Raw genomic sequence first — 11763 nt, 5'->3', positions numbered from 1 at the left:
CAAGCCGCATTGAAATGAAAGGGAGCCGAGCAAGAGGTAGGGCTTCCAGCACCGCTCCTATTCACTCCAGTGGGACCGGCGCAGGAGAACTTCCCTCACTTCGTGCCCATCACGGGTACAGTAGCTTTGGCGCGTGTGTTCTGGTGTGAATAAAAATCTCGCGCTTGTACCGTCTAGGTTGTCTTGACGCAGGAAAGGAGCGGAGGCGGGGAGGGAAGAGGAGAGGTGGAGCCGAGATGTCCTACATTCAGCACCGTCTGAAAGGCCGCGCTTCAGCCACCACCGGGGAGCAGCGGGGGGGGGGGGGGAAAGGCAAGCTTTCCTTGGGGTTCGGAGGCAGCAGGAGCCGACGGGGCTGCCCCAGCGGGCCGCGTCTCTGGTCCTTCTCGCCCCCTCCCGGCTGCCGTCCGCCCCAGTATCTCAGTCCGAAGCCACGGTCCTTAATCCAAAGGCGAGGCGGCCGGCAGCCCCGGGGCGGCGTGTCACTGCGTGCCTCCAGCGGCGGCGGCGGCGCAGGCCGAGAGCGCCCAGCCCGGCAGGCAGTAGTAGGGGTAGTAGTAGGAGGGCTGGAGCGAGAGCAGGGGCGGCGGCTGCGGCCGGAGCACCTCGCCCGGGTGGTACTGGCGCTGGTCGTCGCGGACCAGCACCTTGACGGCCACTTTCTTGGCGGCGGGCGCCGCGGAGAGCAGGTCTGCGGCCAGCTGGCGCCGCTTGGTCTTGTAGCGCCGGTTCTGGAACCAGATCTTCACCTGCGTCTCGGTGAGCTTCAGCGACGCGGCCAGGTCGGCGCGCTCCGGCCCGGACAGGTAGCGCTGATGGTTGAAGCGCCGCTCCAGCTCGAAGACCTGCGCGTGCGAGAAGGCCGCCCGCGAGCGCTTCTTGCGCGGCTTCGGAGCCGCCGCCGCCGCCGCCGAGGCCGCCATCGGGGCTGCGCCCGCCGCCGCCGCCTCTTCCTCGGACAGGACTTTGGCGTACTTACCGGGGCCTCGGCTGCCGTCCTCCCCGTCCTCGTCCTCGAGCTCTTCCGCGTGGCTGCGATCTGCTGGCAGGGAGGCAGAAACAACCGCAGCGTCAGGAGAGGCGGCGCGCCTGGGACCCGAGCATCCCCTCACCTACGCCCCCTGGAGCGGAACGACACCCCCCGCCCCGTCCTCCTCGCAAAGGGGCGCATCCGCACTGGCCTGGCATATCTGGCTTGGCCTGGCGCTCAGGAAGGTCTCTCTCTCTCTCTCTCTCTCTCTCTCTCTCTCTCTCTCTCTCTCTCACACATACACACACACACACACACACACACACACACACACACACACTCACGCACAGCAACCCCTTTTGCCTTTGAAACGCAGACCATTTGAGTGTATTTCACTTTAGTGTGGAACTGGAGATTTGGCCAGAGCTGAGCAATAATACCGGGGCTTCTGAGAAATAATAATGAAACGAAGTAATCAAATATACGGGGACAGGGGAGCACAGGCTTCTTCCCTCTTCAGGTAGCACCCCTGGTCCCAGGCCCATTGGATTCGAAAGGAGGCCCGTCCTTGGACCTTGCTTCCAATGAGAATGGTTTGCATTGCAATCCAAAAGTGATTTCCACGAACTTCTGCTTAAAACCGGAGGGGATGGGTTCTCCTCCTTTTGGAAATCAACTTCCCCCAAAGGCTAAACTCTTCATTTCCCAGTCGTTGTGTCCTTGCATTTGAGAGTCGCAAACCCACCCACCCCCATCGCCCCCACTCCGCCCCTCTAATCCTACTCTAGGTTTGAGTTCCAAAGAAATACGATTCGGATTGAAGGCTAATAAAGGAGCGATCTCGAACTGACGACATTTTAACATCCACGCACACAGGCATGGGAGCATTGAGTAAATCCCCTCGGCTTACTTCGGAGTAAGCATGCGTGGCAATCTACAGCGGCCTAGAACGCACATTCAGATTTTCAACTGGCTCAGTTTTTGCTTTGCGTTGCACTTCAGTCGTACTCCCATTGTGGTCTAAACGGCATTCTCAGGCCGTGGCTAGAGCAGGCCTATATCCCGGGATCATCCCTGTGCACCCAAATGACACACCGGGGATCCCGGGAGCAGGCAGGGACGAGCCCTCCATTTGCCTGGGATAACCGTTAGGTCTAGCGAAGGCCTTAGTTTCACTTGTGGAAACACCCGAATTCCATAGTCCCTTGCCTGGGAGTGAACGCAATGGGGCTTACTTCAGAGTAGACATATATTGGATTGGACTGCACGGCTGCAGGCCAGCCTACATTCGCCTTCTTCCCTGCCGCCTCTTGAAGGGCAGGGCGCTTGCCGGGGACAGGCGCGCGGGCCTACAGGCCAGAAAGGCTGGGCACCGCGGGGCCTCGCTGACAGAGCAGCCCGGCCCGGAGACGCTGGGTCGCCCTTTAAACCGCCCCGTGAGACGCCTTCGGGCCAGCCAGCCTCGGACCCGGCGCGCTTGGGCGCCAAGGGCGGCTCTCTCGCCTGGGGAGCACACCGCCAGCCACAAGCGTCCCGATCCTACGCTTTACAAACGCTTCTAAACTCCTGATAGGTTCGAGCGAAACAAAAAACGGTTTACCAATCCTGCATTTTTTAAAAAAAATTAATTTAAAAAATAATACTGCTCGGAGCATGCGCGGGTTGTGTGTGTTCAACTGGCGGGATAAGACGGAGCTCGCTTCTGCTGCTGAACGCCTCTAGGGCGCGACCCTGCGCCTGCTTCCGCCGAAGGGGGCCCCGCAACGTCTAGCGCAGCCCAGCGTGGCTGGAAAGGCGAAGCGGGAAGACCAGCCTCGGTCAGCATGCGGGGGCTGGGGGTGGGGCAGCGGCCTCCCCGGGCTAGCAAACCTATTTGCGCCTGGGAAGGAGGGCGGGAGGCGGCGGGGGAGCGGAGCCCGCCCAGGGGCCGCCGGGCCTGCTCCTCGCTGCGCGGCCATTCGCCCCCCGCCCCGCAGGCCTGGGACGGAGACCCGGCGCTCGCTGCGCCTCCAGCCTCGCAGGACGGGTCTCCTTCGCGCTTCGCTGCTGCCCGGCTCTCGACAGCGGCGTTTTACTGCGGCTGCTTGACGGTTGTATCGCTCAGGTCGCCTTTTCATGGGATTCGTTTGCCGACTGGGCTTGACGTCGACGGTTCTTTCCGTTTGTACGGCTCGGTGCAAACGCTGGAAAACCCGCTGCCACCAGGGCTGGGCTGGGCGGCTGGCGGCGCCTCGGCCCGTCGAAGAAGGCAGCAGGCGGACCAGGAACCCCGCCGCCTGGCGAAGGCCGCTGCCCGCTTACTCCAAAGCAAGCCCGGCCGAGTTTAGGCGATCAGCCGGCGGGCCCAGTTTGGGGTGGAGGCCCCAGCAGCGAGCTCTGGCGAAGGGGAAAGGCAGCGGAAAGGCCGCCTCCTTCCGGAACTCGCCGGGGAGGGGGAAGTGCTCCTCTCGGCGCAGAAAGGGAGGACCCCCCCACCCCCAAAGTCGTCTGGACGGCTTCAGACTTGGGGGAGGAAACAAGCCTTTCTGGGCCGCTCTCTACGCACACCTTGAGTTGGACGCCCAACCCGATCGAGAGGATGCGAAAAGTCGACCTCGAGAAGCCAGAGAAAAGCTCCGGGGAGCAGGTCAGCAAGACCGGATTCAAACGCCGTTCTTGTACTACTAACCAGAGCCAAGCCTACTCGCTAGTAGGGCGCCTCCTCGGCTTCAGAATGGCACCCCTCCCCTCTGTAAGGCACCCCCCCCCCAAAAAAAAGGGAGAGCGAAGGCAATCGGAACCGGTTCAGTTCGAGCCTGCTCGGGCATTCATCGGCAGCACTGCGCCAACTCAAGGCGGCCCAACCCTGGGTCATCCTGGAGGAGGCCTTGAGCAGCATCTTCCTGTGGAACTTGGTTCCGGTTGAGCGAAAACATGTTTAGGGTTGGTTTGGATTGTGGATCGGATGGGTCGACTAAAGCAACCCTTACACGGAAGCCAACGCCATTCAAATAAATGGGATCTCTGAGACCAATTGCCAAGGGGAATACTCCTGTAAATTTGAAAAGGGAGCTTAAATCAAAGGGGCGGCATTGTCTCCACGGCCAGCGAACTATCAGATTCTCCCTCTCTCTGACTCTCCCACGAATCTGCTGCACAAAAGTGGCTCCTAGGATCGTGATTCAGACTACCAGTCTGTGTTAAAATGAAAATACAAACGTTAAGACACCGCAATGGTGGGGCACAATGCCCCCCAAGTTGAGTTCTATGTAAAAATCCCGAAACGGGGATTAACTCCCCCGTTTAAATCGACAGGCACAAACCTGCCTGGCTGCGGCTGCACCCTACCTAATAGGATTTGCTCCTGCTCTCAGGCTGCTTTCCGCCTCCCAGGGCCCGTCCTCCTCGCCGAAAGGAGCGCGTTCGGCATCCCTGGGCAAGCCACTCTTCTCCGGGTCCCTTTGAATTTTCTCCCCAGACCACCAAGGCTGCTCCCGGGTTGTAGTGTGTTGATTCTCCCGCAAAGCAAACGTTCAGGCCTGGCAGGTCTCCGGAGAAGAGCATGATTTTGCGCCTTTGGGGGTATCTAGGAGGGAAGGACGGGCTCTTTTGCCGCTCCACGTACGGCGGGATCTCTGCCCTAAGGTGTCTGTCGCTCTCCGCAGCCAAGGCAGGCGCCAGCGGCACGGGCCTCCCGCGGCGCACAAACGCGCCAGGAAAGCGGACACCCGCCACAGGCGGCGGCGGCGGCGGCGGCAGCCCCCCTCCCCACCCCACCCCACCCCTGGTTCCTCTTGATTTCAGCGGGCCCCATTCCTGCAGCAGTAGGAACCCCCACAGGGCTAAGATGGGAATCCCCGTTCGGGAGGCGCGCGCAAGGATATGCACCAAGCTGCCTCCCAAGTTTGGAGACAAGCCGGAAAGGCTTCCGGTCTATCTCCGGGTCGCCGGGCCCGCGGGACTTGGGCGAGTGGCGGGAAGCCATTCGCTGCTCTATCCTAAAGGTGCAGCCCTCCACACACACCCCTTACCTCCATTGACCTACTTCAGAGTAGACAAGCCTAGGCTTTGCCTGTAAATGCATTAAGAGGAAGTGAAATCACGTCGGTTTTAAGGAAACAGATATCTAGGCCATGTACTTAGGCATGGCGGACCGGAGGATGGTATTCAGGGACGGACTGCCCAATCCCATCCATTAATGGGGATGGCTGCAAGGGAGGCGTTTAGAGGATTGCAGCCCGAGCCACGAATAAAGCGAAAATGTTAGGGTTTAGCTTTGCACTCTGGTAGGTTAAAACTGTCGGCTTCACTTCTGCCCCGTTCATAGGCCACACTTTTGATGATGATCAAGGGGCAGACAGGTTTCATTTAAAACACAGCAAGTTTCTAGCCCCGAAGAGTGCAACGTATTTTTGTTGTTGAAGTATTCTGCCACTTTCGGGAGAGGTGGCCGGTGCCTTTGTACAGAAACATCAAACTCAGCTTGTAACACTGAGGCCGGATCTACTCCGTGTGTCAAATCATTACGAATGTGGAATAAACAGCAGGAAATGACACTGTGAATGCGGCATATGGAATGTGGATCGTGCCCCAACAGTTCTCAGTGCACTTCAATACTGTTATAAAGCAGTAGTGTAGATCTAGCCTTTGTTAAACATTTAGATCTAGCCTTTGATTTTTGGACTCCTGAACTCTCAAGAAGGAGACGATTTAATAGTTGCACATTTTTATACCACAGCTCTTTGTATCACACATTAGTTTATCAGAATTAACATCTGGTTCCGGATTATTTCCCACACATAGATTAGATGTAGAATCCCTTCTTTACCCATAAGAAAACCCAGGCTTTATGACTTGTTGAGCAAGCTGGATGTTTTATACATTAGCAGAAGGGGTAGGAGAATTCTGGGCTGCCTGGACTGAGTCTACACATCTCGTTTTGAATGCTCCCTCAAGACAACACACACACACACACACACACTCAAGCTCCCTGAATATAGCAAAGGAAGAGGGTTAGGGTCAACGCCTTGACCATAATTTACTACATACATGGAACTTTTTATTCCCGCCCCCCCCCCCCCGCTCCCACCTACAAACTGAAGTGGTCCAGTCAAGAGTTCTGTGACCTCAGTGCACCACTTCATTCTGCACAAGGATGGAGTCAAAGTGACTTACAATAAAGTGCGATGCAGAAAACACCAGTTTTAAATCCCACTGATTTCTATGCAGACTAACGGCGCAATCCTGTGCATGTTTACTCAGAAGCAAGCCTAAAATCCATGGGCAATGCTCCCAGGTGAGTGGGCATAGAACTGCAGCGTTAAAGTGCTTACTTCTAGTGGCCCCTAATTTTGACAGCACACCCTAGGAGGCTGGCGGGTCGTTTCAGGCAAGGGGAGCAGGGCCAAACCGGAGCTATAACCGCAGCCGCTTCCCAATGGGAGCCTCTAGATCGTTGATTGTAGAATCGCCCCTTTGGCACACGCAGGGTGTATGTGTGTGTGTGCGCGCGCGCGCGGTGTTTTGGGATGGGTATTCTCCAATCCCACCCCAACTTCCAAGTGCCGCGAGCACTTCCGGTAATCAGCCGAAACTCCTCCGGGATGGCCGCTTTAATCCAGATTAACAGAGGCGCAAAGTGCCCCACAGAGACCCCTGCGTACCTGAGACTCGGGCGGAGAGCTCCCCGTCGCTGAGACCCGCCGGGGACTGGCCTTGGCCCTCTTGCGCCGGCGGCGCCTGCGGGGATCGTGCGCCGCCGCAGAAGCGCGGCCCTTGGCGTGGCCTCAGGGCGGCGGCGGCGGGCGGCCTGCCCTCGCCCGCCTCGTCCTCGTCCTCCTGCTCCTCCTCGTCGTCGTCGTCGTCCTCCTTGTCGCCCTCTTGCTCCTCGCTCAGGACAGAGTCCGAGTCCCAGATGGCGGAGCCCGGCGGCGGCCTGGAAGCTGAGGGGGCCAAGGGGGGCGCGGGCTGGGGCGGCGGCGGCGGCTGCAAGGCGGCCGCGAGCGCCGCGGCTTCGTCGCCGAAGAGCCTCCAGCAGCAGGAGGGCGCCACGTCGGGGCTGGCGAGGGCGCCCCCTGCGGGCGACGGCACCTGCTGCAGCCGGCCCTGCAAGAAGCTCCGCGCGCGGCGCTCGTCCTTCTTGTTGAGGATGGCTTGGATGGAGAAGGGCGTCGGGGCCGCGGGGCTGCTGCCGCCGCCGCCGCCACCGCCGCCGCCGCGCACGGCCATGGGTCTCCCGCCGCCAAGCCGGCCCGGCCCGGCCCAGAGAAGTGCCCAGCGCGAGCTCCGAAGGCGGGGAGCCGCCCTTCAGCTGGGCGATGGCATGGTCTCCTTCCGGGCGTCGGCGGCGCCGTCGGGCCCCCCGGGCGTCCTGCTCGGCCCTCCCATAAAGAGCCCGGCTCGCGTCGGGGCCGGCCTGCCTGCCTGCCGCCTGCCTGCGGGCTGGCGCGCCCTGCCTCGGCCCGCGCGCCTCTGCTGCTGGGGCGCCCCAACCCGCCCTGGCCCCGGCGCCTCTGGCGGCCCTCCCCGTCGCTCCGCGCGCCTCTGGCCCTTTTCCCTTCCCTTCGCCGCCTTTTTCTTGCGAGCCCAGCTGTCATGCCTCTCCGAGGAGTGACAGCTCCAGGGCCGGGCCTCTCCCATTGGGCAGGGCTCTGCTCGGGGAGGCGTCTGATTGGCTCTACCGCCGCCAAGCGGACTTGTTAATCTTTTCCAGGCAGAGCGGGCGAGGGGGTGGGGTCCGGGCCCAGGGCGCAGTAACCCTTTCCCAGCCAAGCCTCTGCGAATTGGTTTCGCTCCAGGATACCACCACCACCACCAGATCGTTAGGAATTGCAACTGGGTATTGGTGAAAGGCCGCGATCCGTGAGTGGGGGCTTACTTCTGAGTAAACATGTAACGGTCTGCCAAACGAAACCACCTTCTGCAAAACATGCGCATCGCCAAGGGGGGAAATCTACCTTTGATCTGGAGACATGAAGTGAAACAATTTCAATCCCTCCCTTCATCAAGGGTTTTCTTAGCCATCGCAGGCAGGCATTTCACGTTTGTGATTGATTTCAGGTGATCGCTGCTTAAGCCTATGCCTGATGGTCCTCGATATTGTGGAGATGGGCTTGGCGGCAGAGACAGCCTGTCTGTCTTTTCCTCGTAGGCAATGTTATGAGACGGTGTCAGTTCCACCCTGGCGCTGACTTTATACCTTGGGCGAATTTTAGCGAATTATTTTGCAATTGTATGGCAGCTCCTTCTGCTCCCACCTTCATTCACGTTTTGAATCAAAAACAAACAAACGAACAGACAAGACCCCGAAGGGGCAACATCCACCCAAGACTTATAAACTGTTATGAAATTTTATCAAAAGAAAAAGGCATTTCCAGTGTGATTCTTATTCTTGCAGTTGAAAACCCGCCCCAACATAGCCAAGAAAAAGGAATATACAGATCAGGGATAACTATTGATAATTCATGATGAGTCCTACAAAATCGAGCTTGTTTTTCATTCCTAGGGTAGGCATGTAAAATATCTTTTGCAAGTCCATAAAAACAACAGGGACCCGCCTTACCTTAAAGGCTATTCGATTTAAGACAGGATTCAGATTGCAATTGGAAAATTAAGCACAATCTCCCGTTGAAAGCAACGGAACTTAAACGTGATAAACTTTGGCATGATAGCGCCCTACTTAAACATATTTGTAGCATGAGCGTTTGCAGGCAAGATCTTTGTCGACTTGTTTTTAAAGCAGTGTAAATTACCTTATGTAGCAGGTATAGTAGCCTTCTTCTTTACATTCAGTAAAGATGCACCCCTCCCCCTTCTGCGCTCCCCCCACAGAAAATTTGTCGGCTCTCAGAGAGTTGGCATAAGAACAATTTGTGAGCAAATCAAGCACTGAATTAAATTGATCTTGCCAAGGAGAAAATGCTTGATTTGTCCAATATTTCTCTCAATTTTCAACCTCACACCCTTGTTGGATGTCACAGATTTGCAACGGCATATAAGTGTGTGTGTGTGTGTGTGTGAATTATTATTATTATTATTATTATTATTATTATTATTATTATTATTATTATATTTATTTGTATCCCGCCTTTTGCCCAATGCTGGGCCTCAAGGCAGCCTTACAAAGTTTAAAATATACATGGGGGGGGGAGGGAAACAAAACCATGAACAATTTAAAAATACACAACAAAATTATAATACATTAACATAGATGGAGGGCTGGATTATTCTCCAAAGGCCTGCTTGAAGAAAAAAGTTTTAGCCTGCTTCCGAAAGCCCATCAAGGAGGGAGCCAGCCTAGCTTCCCCGGGAAGAGAGTTCCAGAGCACCAGAGCAGCACCGAGAAGGCCCTCTCGTGCCTGTGAATTAGATTGTGAGAGACACATCGGGTTCATGGAAAGAGAGAGATGTAAATGTCTAAAGTTTGCTATTCGCCTGCGCCAGGCGAAACCTGGAGGTGAAATTGATCTACACCAAGCAAGATAAGACACTTCCAAAACGTTTTGAAAACTGTATCTGGAGTGTGTCCTGAGCCCCAACAGTTGTCACTACTGTTATAAACCGTTTTAAAGCAGTAGCATAGATCCTGGAGGAGATGCGGAGCCTGGAACGGCTTAAGCAGCAGAACAGAGAAGGATTGGGCTTCACCGCTGCGTTTCCACCATAGGTCAGTATGGGTCACATCTATTAGGTCACATCTATACCTATTAGGATGAGAGAGAGAGAGAGAGAGAGGGAGAGGGAGAGGGAGAGGGAGAGGGAGAACTTCAACCTGGTGTCCACATCAGCTGGTTGACCCACCCCAATTTAATCATGACAATATTCACGAGCAGCCCTTCGAACCTCAGTGCCCATCATGAGCGCTCCTGCTAAATCTCCCTCTCGCCGCAGCCCGTGAGGAACCTGAAATGCCCCCTGAAGATACGCAGGCGCCTTTCCTTTTTCTTTCTTTTTTCTTTTTTAAAAAAGGCGGGGGGGGGGGGGAGAAAATACAAGCAAGGCGGCGGGTGCCGTTTCCCCGCTTCGCAAATCGAGCTAGCTCGTCCCCAGGGAGGTGCCGCCGCCGGCGCGGACGGGCGCTTCCTCGTGCCCGGAGGAGGCGGGCCTGTGGCTGGGGGGATGCCTCTTGCGGGGCTGCCGGGCTGGGGCGGGAGGGGGCAGAGGGGCGGGCCGGCGTGTCGGCCACCCGAGGGCCGGAGGGCCCATGGCCTGGGCGAGGGCGGGAGCCGGCCCGGGCCGGAGTGGAGGGGGCTTGATGGGCCACCCCGACGCCGACGCCCGCATTTACGAGCTCGCCCCCCGCCCGGCGTCGGCCATAGCTGCCGTTTCCCGTGCACTTTCGGCGAGGGCTGAAGCCCGGCTCAGCGAGGACGGGGCGCCCCTTGCCGAATGGGGAAGGACGCGCCTGCGCGGGCATGAGGCCGCGGAGAGGCTCGCCGGAGGAGCGGGCGGCGGCGGGCAGAGCGGGGGGGTGCGATCCCTGGCGGCCGGGTGTGGGGGGGAGAGCCGCTGCTGGGAGGCCCAGCCTGGCGGCAGCCAGGAGCCTCGCAACACCCGCACGCGGAACCCCCGCGGTCTGCAGTTGCGGGTGGGGATGCAGGGGAGCCCCAGTTCTTCAGCGTGGCCCAACCAAAACCGGGGGGGGGGGGGCGGAGGGCGATGCGAAGGGCGGCGCTGGAACGCCGGAGGCCCCTCGCCGGCAGCCCTTGAGCCGCTCCACGGTGCGGCGGCGCGCGGAGTTCTGCGGGTGTCGCCCCCCCCCCCGCGCCCAAGGAGCGTGTCGAGATCGAGAAGGTGCGGAGGTGGGGCCCGAGGGGGCCGGGAGCGGGGGGGGGCACGCTCGGGTTAGTTTGGGATTCTGGGGTGGGGCGAGAGAGTTGGTAGAGGAGGCCCGGGTCGTGGCGGCCGGCGTGGAGCAGGCCATGCGAGGCAGGCGCCTCTCGGCGCAGGCGGAGTGGAACGACAGCAAGACGCCGCGACGGCCCCCGGCTTACAGGCAGCTAGTGGGCCTCTCGAGCGAGCCTCAGGAAGGCGAGCCAAGGCCTCTGGCCTGATGCTCCCTATTGATAGCCCCCCCCCGCCCCGCGCTCTCCCCCCCCGCCCAGTTCGCTGCTACCTAGGAGGGAGCGAAGGGGGCCGGGGGGGGGTTCCTGGTTGAGAGCCGGGGAGAGGCTTTGCCCACCTCGAAGGCTCGGAACCTGAGGTCAGCTGGCAGAGGCCGGTCCAGCAGAGGCAGCGGCGATGGGCGCCCGCTCCTCGGGCCGCACGCCCCTTGCCCCCCACGCGACCCAGTGGCGCTGGCTTCCCAGCAAGCCTGCGCTGGCCGCCCCGTCAGCCAGGCTGAGGGGGGGAGGGCATCCGAAGGAAGGAGACGACAGCCGAGAATCAGCGCGATTTGCTCCCGGTCTGGAACGCAAGTGCCAGGAGTGCCGACGTTGCCCCAGCACCTGCACACGCACGACTCGAACCTGGGTCCCTTCCTGCAGTTGCAACGGCTAGGACGCTGGATCGCTGCATGCGGACCCTAAAATGACCAGGCGTGCTGAAGTAAAACAGCCCTTGTGTGTGTTTCTGGAGTCGCCTACGAAGAAAAGCGGCCCTCCGCTCGGCTCATTGCCGGGGGGGGGGGGGGTTGGGCGGCGGCGGCGCACGGTCCTGCCCAGACGGGAAGGGCGGCACTCGAGCGGAGGCCCTTCGGTCGGGCCGGCACGGGCGGCACCCGCGCGCGCCTGACTGCGGCTTGGTCGTGCCCAGGCGCCTGGACGGCAGTCAGCGCTGCCGCCCTCTCGCAGCCCGCGGCGCTGGACTTCCCGGGC

At 59.3% G+C, this 11763-nt stretch overlaps 1 protein-coding gene across 1 annotated transcript; it reads right to left on the bottom strand.

Annotated features, from left to right (window-relative positions):
* Window positions 1-482: 482 nt before the first annotated feature.
* NKX3-2 (NK3 homeobox 2) lies at window positions 483-7177 on the bottom strand. The gene is made up of 5 exons (XM_063135122.1): window positions 6797-7177; window positions 6613-6688; window positions 2736-3266; window positions 2324-2473; window positions 483-1039 (listed from the first exon to the last, which is right to left on the bottom strand). Exons 1-5 carry the CDS (start codon window positions 7175-7177, stop codon window positions 483-485), a joined length of 1695 nt encoding a protein of 564 aa, XP_062991192.1.
* Window positions 7178-11763: the final 4586 nt, after the last annotated feature.

Source organism: Elgaria multicarinata, chromosome 10 (genome assembly GCF_023053635.1).
Source record: "Elgaria multicarinata webbii isolate HBS135686 ecotype San Diego chromosome 10, rElgMul1.1.pri, whole genome shotgun sequence".
NCBI classification, from domain to species: domain Eukaryota; kingdom Metazoa; phylum Chordata; class Lepidosauria; order Squamata; family Anguidae; genus Elgaria; species Elgaria multicarinata.
Note: the sequence above shows the minus strand (reverse complement) of the source record. Positions and strands in the feature narration are given on the sequence as shown.